This window comes from Dicentrarchus labrax, unplaced genomic scaffold (assembly GCF_905237075.1).
Source record: "Dicentrarchus labrax unplaced genomic scaffold, dlabrax2021, whole genome shotgun sequence".
NCBI lineage: Eukaryota > Metazoa > Chordata > Actinopteri > Moronidae > Dicentrarchus > Dicentrarchus labrax.
In genome coordinates this window covers 10,255,817-10,281,074 of record NW_026136714.1, presented here as the reverse complement: position 1 = coordinate 10,281,074, position 25,258 = coordinate 10,255,817, and the positions used below count along the sequence as shown (strand labels likewise).

Sequence of the window (25,258 nt, the reverse complement as noted above, 5' to 3'; positions counted from 1 at the left end):
CTTGTGCGGCTCCCCTGCTTCTGCGTCAAGACACGCTCTCCATCTGTGTCCAGTGTGCGGATTAGAGGCTTATTATCCTCTTAGCTCTAAATGGCCCCACGTTCCTGCACTTCGCTGTCCGTCTCATCTGCTGTCTGAGACGCGGACCGGAGCGTGACACGAAAGCGAGATTTATGCGCAAAAATGATCGTGCCATTCACCATTCAGTTGTTGTAGTTGTTGCTCGTTGCGCATTACGCGCGAATTGTCGGTACGACCCTCTCCATCGTCTATCAGCGCGCCTGTTGGGGCACAGTGGCTGTCTGTCCGTCCGTTAATGTGTCCAACCCACTGATCTTTTGCAGACTGTAATCTTATCAGTGTCAAACCGTAGCTGCCCTTTCCTCTCGGGCAGTTTCTGCCTGTCTTTGGATGGCGTTTGCGCCAGAATTTGGATAAAATAACGATTTGTATCAGATAAGAATTTTGTCAGCAAAGGGATTAGTTGCATTTACAGCTAGAAGCGCGTTTGATTGTGTGATAAAATGAACATTTGACCGTTTTAAACTTTCGACCAGAAGAAGACATGGAATCTACATGTAAAGAAAGGAGTCTTTTATACTTACTTCTCTTTGCGATATGCACAGCCAGCGTTTGCTTTTGTGCAAGAAGATCAAATGTTCGGAGATCTGGTAAGTTCACCCACTGACCTTTATACCAGATTTGACAAGTAATAACAATGACAATACTTTTATTGAAACATTGTGGATGAGGGCAGCGTTTGTGTGTGATCATCTTTCCATTTGTTTGATTACACCAACATCATTAAGCCTGCTTAAAAACGTTTTAGCATTAATTCACCTTAAACAGAGATCACAGCAATGTAAGTGACAGTTTTAAACTTGTAAAGTCATTAAAGCTCGATGATTGTGGAGATAAATGTAAGAAAATTGGTTGTTGGATGTACATCATAAGGAAAAAACACTACCATTATTATCATTATCATCATGTAATCTCCACTGTATCCCTGTTTATACAACCTAAAAGTGATTATTTTAAAGCAAAAGCTACTGAGCAACATGTTTATAGACCATTTAAAAAAGGCCCCCTCCTCTCTTTCTTTAAGGTGCTTTTAGTCACTGAGCAGCAGCACAAAACTGCATTTTACCCAGAATCAGTGAGCTGCAAATTGTCCACAGTAACTGTGATTTTAACACTTAAAATACAGATAGATTTTAGGCAGGACTTTCATGGCTAAGAGGAAACATTCTTTGTTTTGATAAAAACAGTTCATATAATGTTTACATTTTACAAAATATATAAATATGTGTCAAAGAAAGAGAGACAGAAAGGGAAATATTCAGCTGTAGACCAGCAGCACACCCATCAGCAAACTTGGCAAAGTGCTCCTTAGGGCAGAAAGTCCCTGGATGCTGAGTTTGTCACCTCCTCAGTCTCTACTCTCTCTCTCCCCCTGTCTCTATCTTTCTTTGATGTCCTGTCACCCTGAACACTTTTTCCGTCCCAGTTTCTTCCGTTTTCCTCCTCTTTCTCTATTTCCATCACTTCCTTTTTCTCCCGCTGTCAGTCTCTCTGACTGTCTGTCGTATTTCTCCCTCCCTCCTTCTTTCGGACCCACAGGCCATGGCAGGCCAACTATTACATCTGTCTGTCAGCACAAGAAAACTCACCACAGTTGGGACTGCCACACAGAGGGCGGCTGTAGTTCAGTCTTCATGACTGCCAGTGACATTTGTACTTGTTTTTCTGTTTTGAGGTCTTTCAGGCCTCATTCTGAGGGAATGTCACCAGGGCTCCATGTCCAGATGAATCACATCAGTCTTTACAAAACAAAGCTGATAGTACAAGGAAAGAGTTAAGATTGAAAGACGTCTCTCCCCAAGGTGGTCTTACTCTTTTCAGGGTTTTGACAGCTTTATGCCCAGTTAGAATCAGTAACTGAATTATTTATAGAGAGATTCAGTAGCTTGATGTCTTACACTTGCTATAAAATGTCACTCAGTACCATCAATATTGTTTGTGAAATACAATGAAAATATAACCATTATGATAAACACTCTCCCCCCTTTCAGAGTCAGTGTTTATATATTATTCCCTAAGCCGTGCTGAAGAGCAGCACGACAGCATGTGTCTTAGTGGTCATTCACTTTTGGATGACTCAGACCTGGAAAGAGCAGCACTTCTACACGACTGACTCTGAAAGTGGAGACATAGAATCAGAGCGGTAGAACAGGTGGTTTGTTCTGAAAGAAGACATCTGAATTTAAGATTGGGTAATTGTTGATCAAGTGAGTATTATAAGAGCACCTTTTTGATTGTTTGCCATAAAAGTGCAAAAGGTACTGAAATCTCCAAATAAATTAAAAGCTTAGTGTCCAAACAGCTTAAAGCTCTTGTAAATACCCCATGGAAAAAGAGAGTCTGTATTTGCATGTTTTGAAACAGATCTCCGGTTAATACATTAGTGTCTTGCAGATACAGTATGTTGTTATTGGAGTCTATGTAGCAGTCAATAAGTTACAGGCAATTGGAGAAGAGAAATGCCAAAAAGTGTCCCCATTACAATTTGTCCATCAGAGAGCACTGACAAGCAATTCAAAAATAAATAAAAATTACTATCAGCCAGTATGTGTTTATTGGATTTTTATGTCTAATATTCAAATATTGATACCAGTATTGGCCTCCTAAGTCCAGCATTAGTCAAGGTATTATTTGGACGATACCTCAACCTTTGATTCAGTCACTTTTAAAGGAAATTTCACTGTGGATTTGTTTCAGTGTCACAGATTAGAGAGCAATTTTGGCAATTTCCTGAGAAAAAAAGTCTGTTCCTTGATGTGTACTATATGAGATGATGGAGTTTCGGCTTTATGAGCGTACATGGTTTTGGGACATTGTGGCCTTTTGTGGCCTTTTTCTGAATAGTAGTCTCCAGTGTACTTTGCAGCCATTTGCCCCTGACCTAACCTGGGAAATCTGGCCTCACATGTCCCATTAATGTATGGAGTAGGCAGGGCCTGAAATTGAATTACCAACCAGCCCAGTCTAATGGAGTTTCAGTGGAAGTTACAGTAGCTGATGTGCCCCCTGTATCCAGTTACATTTAAAAAAAATATATCTGGCCCCTCATCACTAGATTTAATCTCCAGCTCTAGGTGAGTTGGAGCCAAGTGATTCTGGAGTGTATTTAAATACAGACACCACTCTCCTTCTCTTGGGGATGCACCCAGAGCTATAGAGTTACAGTGGTCACAGAGTATCTTGCAGATTGGTTTGGAAGGTTGTGTTTTCACAATATTAAAAGTGTCCAAACTCCAGCTTCAGGGAAATGTTGCTCAAAATATGCAGTTTGCTTAAAAAAAGCTTTTGTGGAACTGGAAGGAGGAGACACACCAGAATCTAGTTATACCTGTCAAAAATAATCCACCTGTTTCAGGGATTGATGTCAAGATTTTCAGGATTTGCGTTGATTAGAGATATCAGTTTCACTTCGTCCTTACACATGAAGCACCTCTGTAAGCTTCAGTATGCTTATGGACATAAAGATGATGATTTAAGAAGTCCCTTCTCTATCTGCTCTAATTCTGTGAGTTCAGCTCACCCGTATGTTCACCGGGCCACACCCCTGGGGAGATATGGACGATCAGGGAATTCAGCTGACATACTGAATTACCCGCTCGGATGAAAGAGCAGGGTGAAGGGTTTGCGAAAGCAGGGGAGATGCCGACAGGAGAGGATTCAGGAGGACAGGAGAGAGGTCGACACAGGAAGTGGATGAGGGCAGTCACAAGAAATAAAGAGGAGAGAAAAAGGAAGTGGAAAAGAGCAGTGCTGTAGCTACATGAGATTTCAATTTACACAGATCTGCTTTGCTATACTAACTTTTGTCTGATCCCCGTGTTGGTCTATGCCAGGGAATTCTACTCTTTTGTCGCTTTAAAAAGGGAAGGTCAATTACGGCTAATATTTTGAACTAAATCCCAACTGAGTACAGATCTTCTTTACCTTAACCAATAGGTAACTGTGCACTGTGCCGGGATAATACATATTTTTTCATAAGACTCTACTCATAAATTGCAAATAAATAATTTGTAAATAGCATTGTGTAGATGTAATGGCATAAAGTGTATGACTTGAGGCCGTAAGGGTCCTTGTCTGCTTCTGTTTCTCCATTAAAGGCAGATAATTCATATACAGTAGGTCATCAGGGGTGTTGATGAGTTATACCTCTATAGCTCGATCTCTGTCTTTCTTCTATAAGAGGCTTCTCAAGTGTTTTCAGGCCACTGTTGGACACTGGATGTGCAATCACAATCTCTTGAAGTGTCACAGAACCACCCAGGATTTAATAACTCAGACCATAAAAATAATGACATTTGAAATCAGAGTCAGTTGATATTATCGAGCTACAGGTTATATAATTTCAAATGGTTCTTTTTACCCTCTTAACACACTTAAACAGACTAAGGTAAAACAGTGTAGATTCTGTTTTGATGGCTATTTGGAAAGATTTGCTTTTGTTAAAACCATTGGCAATGCGTTTATATGTAATAATCTGGCAATTGTAACTACTTATTCTGAAAACTAAAAGTTTTTTTTTCTATTTATATTCTTTATCTTATTCTTTATCTAAAAAATAAGCTTGACATGAACGAAGTTGTAGGATTAAAGTTGTAAAGGTGCGTTCAAAAAGGTTGCTGTATTTTGTCTGTATTAAACAAAAAGAATAACGGGGGCATTGGAAACAAGCTGTAAAAACAACACTGATATTATATTTTAATTGATGAATGTTAGCAAAAAAGTTGAATTATTTAAACTTCCACCATATACAGAGTAACATTAACATTCATTTGGAGTTTAATATCTGGCCGCCTGGTGAATGTAAGTTTTGGTTCCACTGTGTTCACTCTCACTAACTTTGTCAGTCTGCTGTTTGGTGCTAATAGTGGCTTTTTTTGCCAAAAAACAAGATTGTAAGATACTGAGATGCTAAAGAATCTCATAACGTTGTATATACTGGTCACAAGCTGCCATATACATTTAACATTAATTGTCAGGATCAATAATCTATCACAGCTAATAAATAAACAGTTGGTGGCTGTATGTCTTCTGTTTCGCTCACTGATTATGTCTCTGTGTTTGTGTTTCAGATCGCCTGAGTCCCCCATTGGACATCCAGCTGGAGACAATCAACTGCACTGCCTTTAGTGTGCGATGGAAGATGCCCCGGCGACACGTTAGCACCATCACTGGATACAAGGTAGCCACAAAGTGATTTTACATTAAAGGACCAGTGTGTAGGATTTAGTGGCATTGAACTGTGAACCGAATACAGTTCAGCCATTCAAACATGTATGAGAAACTATGGTGGTTATGAAACTCCTTATCTAGAACCAGTGTTTGGTTTGTCCGTTCTGGCCTACTGTAGAAACATGGTGGACTACGTGGATGAGGATGCACTAAACAATTCTTATTTTCAGGTCATTATAAAATGTGTGATCAATATTAACAAGCTGCGGTCACTATCAATATTAGATTTCACAATTATTTTTCAACTTTATTTTATTGGTATATTCAAGCAGAATTTGGTGAGTTTACACAACAGTACAGAAACAGGATCTTTCAGTGACATATGTAATGGGATACATCTTGTAAGTTCCAGTTGCCTACATATTGTTGATATTAAGGTAAGATGCTCCATACAGTCTATATCATTGATTGTAAATTTAATGTTGAACTCTTTTGAAAAAAAAAGAAAAACTGCTCAGAACCAAGAGGAAAAGAAAATATTCAGCAAACTTAAAAACACACACACCTACAGCTTTTGAGAACTCTTTTAAGTTTTCAACCTGGCAAACATAAAAAAAAAAAAAACTTCTCAGATGTGTCGTTAATCATATTTATTCTCCTTTTTCTGAATGGATGCCCACTTCCCTCTGCAAGCGGCTGATTTTTTCCTGCTTTTAAAGTGCCCGTCAAATTCGCTGTCCAGCAGGGTGGCCTTGAAGGTGTTTTTTCTGGTAATTTAACAGAACCCCTTCACTGCCAAATGTATGCTTTTTCCGAGGCAATATGTCTCTGAAGGATGTGGTCACAAATTATTAGCAGCTTGTCAACAGATTTTTTTCTTCACTCTAGGCTCACTTTGAGAACTAAAGTTAGATTTTTTTTTCTTGGTAGAACATAATGGACATAAATTTATGTAATTTTTGGTTTGTACATTTGGAAGTTTACTGGATGCTGAAATCTTTTCCTTTCTTTTTTCATTCTGACAAAACTTTTTGAAGAGTTTTTTGAATGAGATAGAATGCCTTACCAGAACCTAGTTTCCTTCCGTCCTTCCCTTCCTTCCCGTCCTTCCCTACTTCCTTCCCCCCTTCCTTTTTTCCTACTTCCTTCCTCTCGTGTGTTTGTTTTGAGTCAACCATTAAGTGTGGATCAGTATGACTGTGTGCGCTCTGCTTTTGACCATATGTCCGCACTAAGAGGATTAGTCAGATACCTAGCTTCCCCACGACTCACAGATAAACATGTGTGTTCATTTGGCCAATCACTTTGGAAGTTCATATGTAATCCTGTTTGTCTCATAGTATTTCCTCCTCATTATGCCGTGTTTACATTGATACTGTAAGAGCTAAAAGGTTAAAAAGTGGTGCTGTAATCCAGCATAACAAACATGACATTTACGCCTGCCAAACAGCCAGATCTAGAGAAATATTGATGGGGTGATGAGAGGGTGGCATGGAGGCCTTAAGGAGTGGCAGAAATATATGCTGATTTAATTGCTAACAATCACATATATTTCACAAATATTTGCTTGGGGAAGCCTTCAAATGAAGATATTTTAATGCATAAACATTACATGCACAGCATTCAGTAGAAATATCTAAAGGTGGGATTAAAGATCCTTTTCTTATCTTTTTTCATGTGCCATAACAGATAATTTAATTACTTTCTGTTTTTTAAACATTTATCTAAATTAATGCAATAGATTTGACAGCATTTGACACCAAGCTCGGGTGGCAGCTGCGTTGGACAAGCATTCTTTAGATCTGCCCCTGCGGCCAAACCCAGCTTCTTTTACTGAAAGAATCTAACATTATTTCATATAAATATGTGCTTGAATGTGTCTGTCTTTGACTGTATGCTTTTCAGGTCTTCTATACAGAGGTGAGGAATGGCCGTCCATTGGGTGCAGCGTCTTTGATGGAGGTGCCTCTAAGCTTGGACATGCTAACCACTGTGAGTACACTGACTTCTAACTGTGCTGATTTGATGGAATAAGACGGAATTATTTCCATTACAATCACCATCAAACTTTGATCTGCCTCTAACATCCAATTTTGGCAGTGTGGGAAATCTCAGCTGTGATAGCCAGCAAAATCTTTGCAGTGCTGATTTATCACTACACAGAAAAACATTATTAGCATTAGCCTGAAAATAAATAAAAAACAAATATTGAGAAGACAAGGCTGGCAGTATGTTTTTCATATTATCAACAAATTGCGTAAAGCTCCACAAGTTGCTTCATTATGGTGAACAAGAGCACTTTAGTTTATTTAAAGCTGATGCCACATGTGCCTTCGTTGCCTTAATACTAGAGCACCAAATGTGTATTAAACCGCAGTTGAAAATAGTCTAGAGCGAATGAACATTTAACTTCAGTGGCATATGCTAAAAACTACAGTGCCCAGGATGTTATTTAGTCTTTTTTTTAATGATAATTTTTACTTCACCTGTTTTTTAAGGTTCATGTCTTGAACAAATTGGCTATTTCTTTTGATCTTTTCATGGGTTTTGTTGACAATAAGATACTGAATAACTGAAGCCTTATCCTTTAATAATTGGAGACAACGACTGTTAAATCCACTATCATCAAATCTAGCAAGATTTTAGAAAATCACTGTCTATAACATGTAAAACTACATTATTGACAGTATATTGACTAACAATAACAATGTGCTCGCTGTGATACTCAAACATTTATCGATACCTCTGCTCTTATTTTCTCAAAGGGGCAATTTGACGGACAAGCAAGCTTTGTGAGTATCATCTAGTCTTTTTTTTACTGAATACGACCCTATCACTGCTTTCATCTCACAGTTGACATTTATAGCTGGATAAGACTTATTTCCCACTTACATTCAGAAAGAATCCCTAATCAGTAATTTAATCTTCTTCCACTGTCTTTTCTCCTTTTTCTTATTACCTTCTGTCTTTTTTCTCCATCTTCTTTCGCTCCAACCATCCTTGCTGATCTACTGTTTTGCTTATTTTTCCATATCTATCTGTATCTCAATCCCCCACTCCCCCATATGCCGTCTTCTAGGATGTGGACATTGCTAACTTAAAGATGAACACCAAGTACAGAGTCAGTGTTGGAGCATATGGTTGGGCAGGGGAGGGTAGACCCAGCATGCCCAGAGACATCGGCACTGCTTCACATGGTAAGAATATGTGAGTAATACAGTGGATGCTTTTATTTCTACAGTAGTATTGTTAATATCTTTCACTTACTTCAATCGCTTTCTGTGCCATTAGAAATGTGCATGCCCCCTTCCCCCCCCACCACGCCTGTCGTCATGGCGGTATCTGACACAGAGCTGGCGTTGTCATGGCAGCAAGGAGAGAGCGAGGGAAGTGCACCTGTTCTTCACTTCCTGGTGGCTTACATCAGGTCTGTCATAATTGATTGATCAGCTTTACATTTATTAAACTGCCCTTTTGTGACCTCTCCAGCACAGCGTTGCTGCCAATACACATTTACAGGTATATACATTTACACACACTCGATTACACAGAGGTCACACACATACAAGCATCAAACCAGTCCACATAGACACTTTTCAGGTGACGAGCAGCATGAAGTGGCCACGCCATGGAGGGACAGAACAAGCCTAAGTGAAAACCCATGTTCTATCACTGGCAGTGTGAGGAAAGGGAAAAGGCTGACTGGTTTTATCGGCTTCCTGTTCTCTTAATTGATAAGCCGTCTGTCCTTCAGAGACAATTTAGAGAGCTTTTTCCCAAAACACTGCTTCCATGTATCTTCTATAACCACACAGAGTGCTTCATGGGTCCACAAATGTTTTTTGTAGGGCAAAGCATTGATCAAGCCCAAATTCTAGTCAGCAATCCAGGGGTTTCTAAAGGGACTGAATGTGAAAGATTTACAAAGAAATTTTCTGAAGATGATGCAGAGGATTGGTGCAGCTTCGATTGTTATCTTAAAACAGTTTGAGATTTTGGGAAATACATTCATTCACTTTTTTGTTTAGTTTGTTCAAATATGTAGCTGGAGCCAGAAGCTGGTTAGCTTAGCTTAGCATACAGACTAGAAGCAGGGGCTGGCCTGGCTATGTTTGAAGGTAAAAAAATCCACCTATCAGCACATATAAAACTCACTAATTAGGACTTCTTTGTTTAATGTATGTATCTACAAACTGAAAGATTAAAACAACACGTTGTGGTTTCATGAGGAGTTATGTGCTCTCTTATGGTGCTTGTTGCTTTTATATTTCACTCTACAGATACAACATTTGTGAGATAGAGAGGTGCTAGTGAGCTTTTGAACCATTGGAGTGAGCCAGGCTAGCTGTTTCCTGCTGCTTCCAGTTGAGTCTAAAGTTGTTAAGCAGATATGAGAGTGCTATCAATCTTCTCATCTAACTAATTAATTTCCTCATGTACAAGCATAGAACAAGGAACAAGAAGAGGCAGAATAAAAAAATTAGGCTCTTCAACATGATGGGTTTTTTTTCTTTTTCGAGTAAAATGTGAGTGCTTTATTGGCATTGTAACAAAACACAGATGAAGCATCATAAGAGAAAATCAGTTTTTAACAGTTCTTTTCTAACTTTTAACTGTGCACATTAATGTGTGTATATGCAGCTGCACATTGGGCCTCCCTTATCAGATCCTCTGCATCCACTCATCGTCTCATTACAATGATACAGAATACGTAGCTGTCTTTTACAGTGAGTTTCATGAGGCCTTTGTTGGTCAGCTTCATGTAACCATTTTTGTTTTGACTGATTTAATTCTCCGCTTAGTAATGTCCAGTCTCACTCACATGTAAACAGTATATGCACACACACACACACACACACACACACACAAAGAATGTCCCACGTCTAAAGGAGTCCTAAGGTCAGAAATAATTTGTCCTCTGAAGATTTGCCAGATGCAAATAAAAAAAAGCCAGATAGAATTTAAAAATGTCCCTGTAATAATTGTTTAAAAGAAAGCTTTAGGGATAAAAAAGAAACTAGCTTAAAGAAAAACCACAGTAGGGTTGTACTTCATGCGGTGCTGAGTTAATACCCTGAAACTGAGCAAAGTGAGAGAAACTGAAGCAGAGAAACTGTTACTTACTGTGACAGAGTAGACATGAATCAGTGTCTGCTTTTGCATGCGAGGGTATTTTCCACACAAAAGGGCCATCTCAGAGGCAAATCTTTCTTCACTTACATCAAAAGAGGCCTTGCTGAAGACAGACATTGAGTGGTGATGAAGATGACCCTATTCAACAGATAGTTGTGGCTCCAGGCGCCTAGATTCAGCACACAAATATGGCAGCATGAGATGGAAGCGGGAGATGATAGGCAGAAAAAAAAGAAAGTTCAGGAGTTCATCACTCTGTTTTCAAACCAAAACTCTGATTAAAGCAGAAAATAATGCTTTAAGACTTAGAGTAAAAGAAGTAAAGGCCGTCAAAACAGTAACATAACGAAGAACATCTCAATCGATTGTTCGTTTTGTTTTTGTCTGAAAAGTTATCCTCTATTTTTGTGAGTTATTCAGAGCTACATCATCTTGTTATTGTACTCTTTGCAATAACTTTGCAGAATCAAGTGAAAGATCACATCAAAATATTGAACCATTGACGTTGTGAGAATGATGATTTTTTTAAATGATAAGGAAGGAAAATGAAAGGAAAACATTGACATACCAAAAAAACCAAACCTAAAAAGGATCCCTTGTGTGTCTTGTCTTTCCACAGGCCAGAAATGGACACGGAGTGGACGTATATTCGGGAGCCCATTGTGACTAACTCCATGGTTTTGAAGGGGTTATTACCGGAAACAGAGTATCAGTTTGTTGTCAGGGCGGTCAACGTACACGGAGCCAGCCCACCCAGCCACATCAACAACCCTGTGCGCACTCTCGGTAAGACCAAAACATTGATCTCCGACCTAACGTGCTGTGATGTGACGGCCAACAAAGCTCAGTCTCAACTCCCTCGTTAGTCTCGTTTCAACCACATTTCAAAACAAAGTCAGTTTCAGTGTAGTTTCAACAATACACCCACACAGATCTAAACAGAGTATGCTTATTTTTTGCATCACCAAAGTTATCATCACAATAAAACATTTACCATGTTTAACCGCACTGTATAAATCCCTGCGTTACTATGGAGACAGTCACATTTTTTCTCCCAGCACTGTGAAGCAATGAACTGTATTTCAAAGTTTCTCAGTTATAGTAGAGGCATCATTTATAGAGAACACCAACATGTAAAGATGAGCATTAGAGCTACATTCTGCATAATTTGCTAACTTTATTATATTGAGATATTAAAATCACCTGCCAGATCCCAGTCTACTTCTATAATTTAACATTTTAAGCAGATAATTTTTGGTTTGGAGATATTTTTGCCGTTATAAAATGTCCTCACATGTATTTCCATTATATAATGTGCACACATCATTTTCTGGGTTTTGTTGGTCTTAGGGAGGCTCAATCTCCTCAAACCATGAATCAATCAAGAGTAGATGGAATTTATTTTAGGTTTGACACAGAAACACTGTGTACAGAGTGACAGTTTGCCTCTCTCAGCGTTTGCTTGAATGTAGGACAACACCTGGCAGTGTGTCACTGGAGCCTTGGATGAGAGAGATATAGAGCAACAGAGTCATTTACTTTATTATTTTTGATGTAGTCGGCTGCTGGTGGTACATGGGGGGAGGGGTCTGGTCAGGACTGATTGATATTAAAACACACACACACACTCACACAGGTGTGTGCCACATATACATGCAATGATAGCAATGTCTTAATGGATCAAGTTCTATGACATTCAAATAATTTACCTACAGATTTGTGGGCATGCTCGTGTGTGTGTGAGTGAATGCTTTCAGGCTTTAGGAGTATGATTATGTATGACTATTAAAATCAAACAGCCATGTAGATATAATCACATTATGCAGACTTTTTTCTGTGACCTACACACCACACCGCTGACTCCAGAAAGCCATGTGGACAAGCAGCTTTTGCTTCACACACTATGTTTGCTGTCAGACAGCTCTGACTGTATTAATCCACTGATCCAGAAGACAGATAGATGAACAGATAATTTAGAAAGAAGCTGTTAAGGAATAATATCAATAATAGTTACATGACACAAGATAAAATGAGCCAGTTCTACAGACGCAGAGGGACAGACGGACAGGAACGAAGAGATAGAGGAGCGTGGTTTCTTAGCAGGGGATAAAAGCGGGTTACGTTCGAGTCTCATCAGACAGGATTAAGGACGGGATGCCAGACCCCTTCTCTGCCCATCCACAACCCTGATGGATGCACACACACACATGCACACACACAATGCACCGCTGCTTGAGTGAACAGCGGGGGTGGGCTTGACTGACTGACATACTTTTCTTGTCGCTCTCTCTGTGACAGTGTGTGTGTGTGTATGTGTTTATAGCGGTTGGAAACAGGGTGGTATGGCTTGAGGGGGATTGTTACACAACAGAAGATTAGTTGAGGGATTTTTTGGGGCATCCCCCCCTCCTTGTATGCCAGAACTCAGATTTAATGTTATTAGGTTGTACTAATTAGTACTTTAAATCTTGACATCCATTCAAGCTTAAGAGTCAAGTTTCTAAGAGAGGATTTAAATAGGTTTCTATTCATATAAACTGTCTAATATCAGTGTTTCAATTCCCTCACTTGCCTAACAACATGGTGAACTTCAAGTATTTAATACTGTGGAAGACCAAGAAGACAGGAAGGGGGAGGATGCTGTTATGTAAGCTAAGATTAAGCTTTCTCAAGGTAGAGTGAATGGTAGGGAGCTGTCACATTGAACACTGTTTTTCCATATTTTTTACCAAGAAAATTACTTTACCTATATGTACATCATACATAAGATTCACATGTAATTTGTATATATTATATTCTATTATATTCTATTGTCCAAACACATATTTATGTAAGTCTAGGACCAGAAAGTAGCATATACTGGTCTGAGTGGTCTTTCTCAATCTACAGTATGTTCAAATGAATGGAAAAACTACAAGATGGAAACAACTATTTCTATTGGAAAAACTACTTACTGATTAATTTAGGAGGCTGGCGAAATGCATAATATTTTTGCAGATGCAGTTGTAGTAGATAACCAAAAAGATTGCTCTTTACAGTATATTGACTGTCTGGCTTTATCTTTATACACCATGAGCTGCCGTTGTGTATCGAGGAGACACGTTTCAATACGTGCTGCAGTGGCCTGGGTACAGGCTTACAGGTAGACCCACTGGGCCAGAAGCTGCTACCAATTTTTAATGTCTTTGTGTTGATGTATGTCATTATCAATACGTCATCAGTGAAATTTCCCAGCCCATGATCATATCCACTGTATAACCAGAGCCAACCATCACTATTTAGTCTCTCCATCTGTACAACTTTCACATGAATCGGACACCATTGTTGTTTGTGGTTGGGTCCATTTCCATCGTCATCATAAAAACCTCTTTAGAAAATCTAGTAGACAAATTTGCTGGTGATACACAAAGTAAATTTGTGGATTTTGGCACAGCAAATAAGGGACCACCTGTGTCAGAGAACACACTGCCTTGTACAAGAGCAGACGCTTGTGTTGAAATTATTTCCTTTACAATGTTCCTCCAAAGTCAAGTCATAACTAGTAGATTTATATAAATTCTAAACACAACATTTTTATAGGACAGTAAAATGTCCCTGTTGCAGATATTTCAAGCAGCCAGTGTAAGTAGCTTTTTGGCCCTCAACTCTGTGGACATTTCATGATACAAAGTAAATATAAAGGGGATTTGGACTTGACAATATATTAGTGTCATTCCCATTGCTTCTTGTTTGTATATTAATTAAAGGTAACTTGTGTAACATTGGAGGATCTATTGGCAAAAATGGAATAATATGTTTTCATTAGTGTGTATAATCACCTGAAAATAACAATTGTGTTTTTGTTGTCTTACAAGAAGTCGTTTTTTATCTAGGGCCTTTCTTGTTTTTCGGAAGTTTCCTGGTTCAGACAAGGGGGGTTTAGTTGGTTGTAATCTGCAACTTCACCGCTAGATGCCACCAAATCCTACACACTGGTCCTTTAACTGCTGCCTTGTATTTCATCATTCGACCAACTTTGTTTGACCTTTCAACCATTTCACTTCAACCATGAACTGTTATTAAAGGATTAAACCTTTAAAAGCATGTAATAGACATCCTGTATCTTAATTGACATTGTGAACAGGTCCATCAGATGTTGGCAGTGGTGATTACGGGCGTTACATCACAGATTCAAAGATCAAAGATGAAGATGGCTTCGACATTGACGACTCTGATTATGATATCTTTATTGAAGAGGTGGGTTTTTACATTCTGCAATAAAGATTTTAGGTGTATTTTATCTTTATCTAATTTAACACGTCACACATCATTGGACAATCAATCAACACAAATGCGAAGTACACTGCATCACCCACATCTGTTTATTTCTTTCCTCTATTCTTTCGCTACCTAGTTGAAGCCATTCCCTGGTATCAGTGAGGACAACAGGAAGTCTCAGCTCCGCTCACGCTCTGGTCCGCCATCTGGTCGTAACGTTGTTTACCGTATGAACACCATCGCTCCTCCCAACGTTACTGCCCCTCCAGCTTCATCCTCGTCCATCTTCCCAGACTTCACAGATCTGGTATTCCCAACCACCTTAGAGGAGAGTACCACTATGGATACCACAACTACTGCCCCACTCACCACTACCAGGTAAGATGTACCTTTAAAACCTTGATTTACCTTGCAATTTGTTTTACAAAAGGAATCTGGTTTAGATTGATAAGCTGCAACTGCTGTTTGTCACCAACAGTAGGAGGCAAAACATATACAGTACAGGTGTTTCTTTTCTATGAAGAAAAGAAAAAAGGTGTATCGAGAAGTTTTTTTTAAAATTCTCAACAAAATCACGATTCTTATTCTGTCCCTCTTGCTCTGTGATTGCTAGATTGCCGTCTCTTCCGGCTTTCTGCTTTCCACTAGAAGCCACCTACAATTTATCTTTTTTTATTCTCTGCCACTTAATTATTTGATACAGATGGAGACTGGAGCAGTGAAATGTCACATCAATTTAAGCTGTCGTTCCAGTTGTGATGTACAGCATGTCATTAACTGCAGAAAATACAGGGAGGTCTAACTACAGTTCTATTGAATTTGGGTGAAAACTTTGCTTTTTGCTGCTTGATCTATTTGATTCTTCTCATAAAAAACAGAAGAAAAATGTATCTTCAAGGAAAAGGGGTAATTCAGAAATTCAAATTTTACCTTAGGACAGAACGGATCATGCAATAAATACAAATACAAAACTGCATTTGAAAGTGAAACATGGTTATTAACTAAACCACTGACTATGCACTGTGAAAACCTTGTTTTGTCAGAACATTGAGCACTAAACCTTCTTATCTTTCTTCGCCTTCTGATCCACTTTAGCATCACTGTGCCCACCACCACCACCACTCCAACCATGTCCCCCTGGAAAGGTGAGGTACCTCGTGTGTACGACCTGACATGCGATGACACTGTGTGCCCCCCTGACAGCTTCTGTCTTAGTGATTACGACAGTGGAGGCTCGCGCTGCCACTGTAACCTCGGGCGAAGAGGGGACACTTGCTCTGAGGGTAAGAGAAGTGTAGTTAGTTCTAAGCTTCAGTAAAAGAGCTGTGGGGAGACAGGTCTTTGTGGTTACACTCCAACATTTTTGTACCTACAGACATACATTTATCATGATTTTATTCTTTGTTCTTCTTCAGTGGTACCTGTGAACTTTCCCAGGTTCTATGGCTACTCTCATATCACCTTTGAACCCTTGAAGAATTCTTACCAGACATTTCAGATCACTTTGGAGTTCAAGGTAAAGGCAACATGTAGTTTTCTTTTCCCACTGATTTTTGTCATTAAAAATGGTGAAAAGAGGGTGAACAGTTTCTCTGTGGTACAGGCAGACTCCGAGGACGGCTTGTTGCTATACTGTGGAGAGAATGAACACGGACGTGGAGACTTTACCTCTTTGGCTCTGGTGCGAGGCAAGCTGCACTACAGGTGAAGAAAACAGTGACTCACTCATGGGTTTACATTTTCAAAAGTTTGGCTTTAAAATGATTATGTAAAAGATGTGTTTTGGAGAAAACAAGAGTTTCATGAATGCTGGAAAACAATTCTTCAAAAGCATCAAAGTGGAAAACTGATGAACTGCTTGTAAGAGCCAGTTTATAGGGGATGGCTGATGTATTTACGGCTATAATACTGTTTTTCCATTTGATTTAATGGTGTAGCCATAAAAAAACTGGGCCTTGAATTTATTTTCAGCTTTCAGTGTTAGAACAAGCAGATAGGCAATACATATGTGATTTAGTGCAGAAAAAGCTGTTTAAATTTAAAGAGAGGAATTTAAAGGTCCAGTGTGTGACATTTAGGAGGGTCTATTGGCAGAAATAGAATGTAACATCCATTGGATCATTTCATTAGTGTATATTCGTCGCATTTTTGTTACCTTAGAATAAGCCGTTTTTACTGTATATACAGAGGGAGCAGGTCCTCTTCCATGGAGTCTGCCATGTATTTACCAAACACTGGTTCTAGATGGGGCTTTTTCCGTTAAGGGGGATACTGGAGTTGAATAGGAAAAATGTGCATATAATTTGTGCTTTTTACAGCATTTTTTTTTTTACATGTCAGCATACAGTATGTAACAACTGTTGTCCCTCAGGTTTAACTGTGGTACAGGAGCAGCTCAGATAGTCAGTGAGAGTCGTGTTGTTGTTGGTCAGTGGCACACAGTCACCGCCTTCAGAGATGGCATGAGCGGCTGGCTGCGCATGGACAACGATAACCCCATATCTGGACGCTCACAGGTAACCACAACACATACGAGGGATAAGATCAAAGTTTCAAACACTGCAAAATACACAATGTACTGGATATATTTTCTTTTAAATGGTAATTTATGGATCTTTTCCTCTATATGCCAGTGTTTTATTAAACATTACTAAAAATATTCCCTTTAGTCCATTCAGGTAGCTGACCAGCAACAGTCCAAGTAATGATGAATGTTTTTACAGTAATAAAGAATCAAGCACATTTTGTTCTTTTAGGGCCAGTACACTAAGATCACGTTCCGCTCCCCATTGTATGTGGGTGGATCCCCGAGTGCTTATTGGCTGGTCAGGGCAACAGGGACAAATCGTGGCTTTGTCGGCTGCATTCAGAGTCTGAGCATCAACAACAAGGCCACAGATATCAGACCATGGCCTCTGGGCCGAGCTCTGAGTGGAGCTGACATAGGTGAGGAAGCATACAGTATGTGTGTGAGTTTGTGTAATAAGTGTTATTTGGCTAGAGGTTCTGTTTGAATTTGGATGACTGCTATTGTCCTTTGGTTAAAGCACCTGGTAGCCACACATTATTTCCTAAATGCAGTGAGTGCCTAACCTATTAGTTGCAAGAAAAAGTTTTTGTATTTCGTATTATGTTGACTCTGCTTTAATCGGCTCATATCTCTTTGCCCCTGTGTGCCAGGTGAGTGCAGCGACAGCGTATGTGACCTGGTGAGCTGTGCCAATGGTGGAGTCTGCTTCGCAAACCGTGCCGATGGCTACATCTGCCTATGCCAATTGGGCTTCAGGGGAGCTCTTTGTGAAGAGAGTAAGTCAAGTATATTTTCCTTTTCCTCACTCCTAAAGAACACACACTTGTATTGTTTGCAAGAAGAGTTTTGAAAATCAAATTCTCGGTGGCTGTGGTAGATTGTCACACAGGCCTTTTACGGTAATTACTGAACAGTTGAGTACAATATGAAGGAAAATTGGTTGAGATGAGGATTATTATTTCTTATATAGAGGCAGTGGGATTGATTGATGTCTTTCCCATGTCCATTTTCCTCTACTTTTTTTCCCTCCACTTCACTCTTAATAAACTTAATGCTTATTCCTTAAATCCTTCTTCTGCTTTCCCTCTTGCTCTTTTCTTCTCATATCTTCTCTCCAACTCTCCAGGGTTTTCACTGTCCTCCCCTCTCTTTAATGAGACAGTATTTTCATATGCTGTCATCCCGTGGCCTCAGTCCTCTCAGAGTTATCTGTCCTTTATGGAGTTTGAGCTCACGTTTCGGCCGTCGATGCCCGACGGGACGCTGCTGTACACTGATGACGCAGGCAGCGGAGACTTCCTGGCTATTAACCTGGTGGACAGATATGTAGAGTTCAGATTTGACTGTGGCTCTGGAGGTGCTACAATAAGGTACTAAACAGATGCACACTCTCACTATTCTTTGTCTCCTTCACTTTCTCTTAGCTATTATATTGTCTAACTAGATGGCCGGTATTGTATGTGATGATTTGTGCTACAGGAGTGAAGAGCAGATCAGTCTAGACACATGGCATGAACTCAGGGTGTCCCGCACAGCAAAGAGCGGTATCCTTCAGGTGGACAGCCAGAGGCCAATGGAAGGCATCGCTGAGGTATTTTGTTTCTGTGTTGCTTAAACCCGCATTATGAGATTCCTGACCACAGGGGGGCAGAAAAACTTTAACAACAAACTCAGCAACAGAATCTTTGAAATATATTCAGTTCTGGACATTATACTATTTGTTCAAACATGTGGAAAAAACAGGGTTACATGATGCTGCAACATTTGAGCATGATGCATAATTGTCATAATTAACTAATATCTTTCTGTTATTTTTACTCTTCAGGGAGCTTTCACTCAGATCAACTGCAGCTCGCCTCTTTATGTTGGTGGAGTACCAGAATATGATAAAACCAAGAACACAGCAGGAGTAATAAAGCCCTTCACTGGAATTATTCAGAAGGTATTATCACAAACACACAGCAACTAACAACATAAATACACACACATATATATATATATATATACAAAAACATATATACAGTATATACATAGGTCACAGTTTTATTCAGCAATAAAGTTTTTTGGCATTGTTTAACGTAGATCATTGCTTGTGATATTTCAAATACTTCATTCCGTTGCATAAATGTAGGTAAAAAACATGACGCATATATCATCTTTATAGCAAGATGTTTTATGTTTAATTGAATTTTCATACATTCTCTTGTTTCTTTTATTTGAACCTCCCCAGCTGATACTCAATGACCGCACCATCCCAATAACAACTGGCTCTGCTGGTGGAGTTAATGTGGCGAATTCAGCACACCCATGTGTGGAAAGTCCCTGTGCTAATGGAGGGACGTGCAGGCCAAAGTGGGATACTTACGAGTGTGACTGCCCACTAGGGTATGATGGGAGGCACTGCCAGAAAGGTCAGCCGTAATTAAATGAATGAAATACTTTTTTCGAAACTGACTAATGTTTTAGCATAGTAACTAAGTATGTTTGGGGTCTTTTATTTAGTGAGTAAATGTAAATGTACATAGTACAACTAGTACAGTTATAAAATGGGTGCAATGGGGCACTGCAGTAGCAGAGCATATGCATCTTCAATAACAGTGTAGGAGAAGGACTGCCATTTCACAATGTGGTACATTGTGATTAAAGAGACTCAGACATAAAAAGGTACCAGATCATACATATCACTGTAAGCAGTGTGTGGTTTAGCCACCGTATGTGCTATTAAGGACTAGGAGCATGTCTGTCTTTTGTATAATACAACTAAAACATATATGAAATCATTGCAATTAACTTTCATTTTAAAAATCAGTTGTAAAGAAGAATGTATTTTGTATGTGTAGTATATGGCTTTAACCATGTGGCATGATCTTTTCTCTTCTCAGGGATTAACTATGGTTTTTTTTTTCTGTTCTCATGTAATGTCATATAAAATTATATATTGGACAATCTAATCCCCTAAGCCTATCTATGCCTTCTCTGTTTTTAACGCTTTCACTGAACAGAATGTGGGAATTACTGTTTGAACAGTAAGTTTTCCTCTATGAATTCAGAAAGCCTGCACATCATAATAATCTTAATCTATCATAATCTTTGCAAATACATCTTTTCCTTCATGCATTTCTTCCTCACAGAATCAGTTTTAGTCTTCTAGAGCAGTCTGAGTCAGTACATGTATGCTGACGCTGCCACCTTGTGATGATATGAAGTAAACACACTGTTTTCTCTGCCCAGCCGTGACTGAAGCCATAGAGATCCCACAGTTCATTGGCCGAAGTTACCTGACATATGACAACAGAGATATTCTGAAAAGGTCGGTAGTAAAACAGGCCTGCAAAAGGGTTTCTGGTGTCTTTACATTATATGTTCAGTTACAACACCTCCTTTAGAAAATGTTGATGTTTTTTACCATCACAGCAAAAGTCCTTGTTTTAATTTGTCTTTTTTTTCAGGGTGTCTGGGTCCAGGACCAACCTCTTCATGCGTTTTAAGAGCACAGCCAAGGATGGCCTGTTGCTATGGCGAGGAGACAGTCCAATGAGACCCAACAGTGACTTCCTGTCTATGGGGCTTCAGGACGGTGCACTAATCTTCAGGTATTTGTTAAAATAACAGTTATGTAAGCTTATCTAGTACTTCTTACCGAAATATCTGAGTTATAAGGAAACATTTCTAGTACAAGTACGAGTGCTGCTTTCCACATGGTTGCTCCACCCTGTCTTTTTGACAAAACAGGGGCTAGGGAGAAAAGGGCAGTCTTCAGCGAGAGAAGAAAGTTTAGTGCTAGAAGAGCATGAAGATGATGGAGAGGGACGCTGATCCCACCAAAGGGCAGGGAGAGCTAAGCACCCAGTAGAGACAGAACTAAAAAAAGACCTGAAGTCTGAGCATGACCTGGAAAAGAAGCAGGATTTATCTGGGCAGTACCATACAAATGTGAACCCACTGCACCCTTTATAACTAGCTAAAGTCATGGTATCTGTTCCATATTGTTTCTAGTTATAACCTGGGCAGTGGTGCAGCTAACATTGCTGTCAACGGGACATTCAGTGATGGAAAGTGGCACAGAGTCAAAGCTGTGAGGTAAGTGCTAAAGAAATTATTTTAATGTCCACTGCTGGATTACAGCACATCTGTGGCTATGTTTTGCTTTCACTTGACTTTACAACTTTCTTGACATTAAAGATGCGTCTATTGATTTATTTGTCCACCTGGGGGCAGCAGAACAAGCTGTAAACACAAAAGTGGTCTTACCACATCATGCAGTTGATATACTGAACATGTTAGCAAACAGTTGCCTTTTCACGCACCCAGCAGAGATGGGCCATAAACAGGGGTGGACCTATAGAGGGGTGGGATGGGGTGACAACTGCCAACATTAAAAAATGCCTGGCCACACCAGCTACCACAACAGTTTGGTGTCAAATGCTGTCAAAATTTAAGAAATTGATTTAGATTAATTTTAAAAATAATTATCATTAATATAAAGATTTATTGTGGCCACATTTCTGTTTAAGTTCAAGGAACAAAGACAAGTATTTTGAAAAAACTTGACTTTTATTTGCCTTAAAACCAAAGCATCCATAGAGCTAAGGGAAACTCTATGAACAACCCTTACACATAAACCTTCATTTGATCCATTGTTAATATATAGATATTGATTAAGCTAGTGCAGGAGTGCATAATAAAGGAAAAAGCAAGGACAGTCCTGAAGGACTTCAAATGTAGTTTCTGTAATTACTTGTGCAATGAAAAAAAAGTGTGATTAAAGTAAAAGCAAATGTGCCATGCCAGGATTTACATAACAGAATATTTTTTACTGTTTAATAATACATTTATCGTTGTTACTCATCTCTTCAGGGATGGCCAGTCAGGGAAGCTGACAGTGGATGACTATGGAGCAAAAACAGGCAGGTCACTTGGAAAGATGAGACAACTCAATATCAACGGACCCTTATATGTTGGTAAGTGTAGCTCACAATTTATAATCCTATAGAGTACTGTAGGCCATATGCACTGTACATAAAACAATAATTTCTACATTCTCTCCCTCTTATGTCTGTTTTCTTTATATTTTCCCCTGAAGGTGGCATGAAAGAGATAGCACTTCACACAAACAGACAGTACATTGGAGGCTTGGTGGGCTGCGTGTCCCACTTCACACTCTCCACTGATTATCACTTAGCACTGGTGGAGGATGCTTCTGACGGCAAGAACATCAACACCTGCTCCAACTAGAGAATGACTTCAGTACATGAAGGTCCATTTTAAGCACCATTTTCAACTGGAGTGAACATCTCAACCAGCTGATTTGTCATCTTGAAACTGACTAACCAGCACCAAATGAGTGAAAACTGAAAACAATAAAATTTTGGTCTACCAATTCAGGGCTGACATGGTGTAAACTCAGTTTCGACACATGGCAACAGCAAAAAACGACCAGAGGATATTACAAAGCACAAGTACTCTGTGAAAGGAGAGAAAAGCTTAGCATTATGGGTAATTTGAAAAACCTTTTGAAGGACATTTTTTTTCATGGGATGATTCCAATCGTATCTTAATTTTTCTACTGTAAATCCTTATTTGATTGCTGGAAGAACCAAGTGATCCGAGGGATCAAGAGTCATCACAAGTTTTTCACGAACCTGACCTAGAGCAGCTAGCAGAGATAAACTTCTTTGTAGAGGATTTTGGTCCTAGAGGATTTCTGTTGTTTTTGTTGTTGTGGCATTTGTATTCTTGTTTGTGATGTATTATCAGTCTGTAGACTACATTTTTTGAAAGTCTGGTTAATGTCGTTTTTAAAAAAAGAAATTTGCTAGATTTGAAGGGTGAAGATGTCAGCTGCACACAATATTTGTTTCTTTATACCTTCTTCTTTTAGTTTACATGCTCCTTTATTTGGAACACCGAGATACTGGTCACATGAGAGTCTGATGTTGACATGGTAAAGCAGCCAAAATCCTGGAGAAGTTGTGTGTGACAGTCTGTTACTATCATTTGACACAAAGCACAGTACTGTGCAGTTGAGGCTTCAAGTTGTGTTGCTTTGTAGTGTTTGTTTTCACACCAAAGAATATAGATAATTTCTCTTGTTTAAGCATTTGCAGTGCAAGATTGTCAATGTAGTGCTTTCTCGTGCTTGAGCTTCACTTTTCAAAAGGGACATTCTGCGAATGTTCCATCTTTTCTACATTTTGTTGAATTATTCTTGGCTGACTTATATTGTGTTGCCCCCTCCCTAAAAAAAGTGACACCAATGTCCAAAGGGGATGGTTTGCCCATTAGAGCTACACCCTGGTTTCAAAGTTTGACCTCACAACAAATCCAGTTAAAAAAAAAAAAAAATCAGTTATTACAGGAGTTCACATCTTGAATTTATTTGAGGAGAATGAAAGAAAATCAGTGGTGGCCTGTGCCATTTTCAAGTGTGTCAAATCTGAAAGGCATTTCAATTGAGGTGCGTCCAATAAAATACACGTGTGACTGTGGAATGTAAATGAACGTAAGGGATGTGATCCACCACTGTGTGATTATATGGGTTGACCCTCCACTGTACAAAATGTAGCATCTATTGACTGTGTGCACATGTTTGTTAAATAGCTGTTACCAATAGACTATAGGAAAATGTTGATGTAGCATCTGTGATGTCAGCACATGTCTGAAGATCCATTTAAAGGTCCAGTGTAGGATTTAGCGGCATCTAGTGCATTTAGTGGCATCCCCTTCCAAGCGCCAAAGAGAAACCACGGTAGTAGTGGAACGCGCAAAAAACATGGACGCCCCTATTTGCCCCTTCTGGGCTACTGTAGAAACTAGGGCTGTCCCCAACTAAAGATTTTCCTAGTCGGTTAGTAGTTGTTAGTTAAAGCCATTGACTTGTTGTTGCACGTTTATTCAAATACATATATATCTATATTTTAACAGCCACCTGTTAAAAGCTGACGTACAACACATTTACTTAATTAATTTCAACACAGTGTCCCATTACACAAGTCTCTTTATTTAAAACATGGAATAAATGTACAGTTAGCACATGCAGCAGTGCTGTGTTACAAGGTGCAACTCCTGAAAGGAGTTTGACATTGTTATTTTTGTCTCAGGGTCGACTAAGACGGTTTAGCTGACTCTTAGGGGGCAGCCCTAGCAGAAACATGATGGTTCAACGTGGCAGACTCCATGGAAGGCGACCCACAGCCTCTGTAGATATAAAAGTCTCATTCTAGGGTAACAAAAAAATAAAGGTTCTTATTTTCAGATGATTATACACTAATGAAAACATAGTTATATGTATTATTATTATATTATTTCTGCCAATAGATCCTCCTAAATGTTACACACTGGACCTTTAAAGCTTAAACTTATTGAAGACAGATAATCTAAAATTCTGCAAAGGACCGGGGTGGAGCTGAAATGAGACGAGCAAGTAGAAACCACTACGGTGGTGCAGAGTGTGCACATCCCAAGTCACACGACTACTCAAGCCTTAATATCCCCCTTAATATCTTAATAATACATGTATGGTCCTAAGGAAGTGTATTAGGTGTCACCAATTTGTTATATGATGAAAGTCTGATTGTGAGTGAGTTTGAAAGTATTCTTTGCAGGCTTGTAGTCACTTCCACTGCAAGATCATAAAACAGAAACACATTAAGTGAGTTAAATAACATTAGATTTGATTTGCAAAAAAATGTACACTGTATTTGTAATTGGTACACTGTGACAGCTGCCTGTCAAGAACTAGACTCTGCAAAAATAGCCTGCCAATTAAATAACTTTCTAACCAAATTTGTGTCATGGTCTGTGATTAATGGTAGTGCTTACTAGCTTTTATTTGGGGAATGGGCTCATAAACATTTAAACAGTAAAATCACATATTTTAAAAGAATTGACAAAATTTCCATTCATTATAGTAAAACTCCAAGAAACAAAAATCACCTAAAAAAGAATAGCAATTCAAAGAAAGCTGCTGCCTCAAGGTCACACAGGAGAGGCAACACACTTTCACCTGCTGTGTTAACTGATGGTTGTTTATACATAAAGAGGAAGTTGGAGGTTACAAAACAGAAAGTCATATCAAATCTTAAACTG

At 39.1% G+C, this 25,258-nt stretch overlaps 1 protein-coding gene across 3 annotated transcripts; it reads left to right on the top strand.

Annotated features, from left to right (window-relative positions):
- The first annotated feature begins 128 nt into the window (after window positions 1–128).
- Window positions 129–24,955, top strand: LOC127375582 (pikachurin). 3 transcript variants are annotated; one of them, XM_051421600.1, is made up of 25 exons: window positions 129–671; window positions 5,151–5,260; window positions 7,156–7,242; window positions 8,016–8,042; window positions 8,330–8,447; window positions 8,542–8,677; window positions 11,003–11,169; window positions 14,507–14,619; window positions 14,777–15,018; window positions 15,736–15,923; window positions 16,056–16,156; window positions 16,244–16,344; window positions 17,012–17,156; window positions 17,397–17,586; window positions 17,821–17,946; window positions 18,297–18,540; window positions 18,650–18,761; window positions 18,996–19,112; window positions 19,401–19,581; window positions 20,173–20,196; window positions 20,402–20,480; window positions 20,620–20,763; window positions 21,167–21,250; window positions 22,028–22,131; window positions 22,254–24,955. In XM_051421600.1, the coding sequence occupies exons 1-25, from the start codon at window positions 566–568 to the stop codon at window positions 22,403–22,405; spliced, it is 3,198 nt and encodes a 1,065-aa protein (XP_051277560.1). In that variant the 5' UTR covers window positions 129–565; the 3' UTR covers window positions 22,406–24,955. The 3 variants fall into 3 exon arrangements, with proteins under 3 accessions (XP_051277560.1, XP_051277561.1, XP_051277563.1); XM_051421601.1 differs by lacking the exon at window positions 20,173–20,196; XM_051421603.1 differs by lacking the exons at window positions 129–671; window positions 5,151–5,260; window positions 7,156–7,242; ... (1 more) ...; window positions 8,330–8,447; window positions 8,542–8,677 and adding an exon at window positions 8,682–8,769.
- The last annotated feature ends 303 nt before the right edge of the window (window positions 24,956–25,258 follow it).

What these genes read in the sequence shown, in the direction of transcription:
- LOC127375582 (XM_051421600.1), top strand. Translation starts at nt 566, where the DNA reads ATGGAATCTACATGTAAAGAAAGGAGTCTTTTATACTTACTTCTCTTT. An exon ending in CGAGGCAAGCTGCACTACAG is followed by an intron (nt 16,345 to 17,011) that starts GTGAAGAAAACA and finishes GTTGTCCCTCAG; the next exon opens with GTTTAACTGTGGTACAGGAG. An exon ending in TCTGGAGGTGCTACAATAAG is followed by an intron (nt 18,541 to 18,649) that starts GTACTAAACAGA and finishes TTTGTGCTACAG; the next exon opens with GAGTGAAGAGCAGATCAGTC.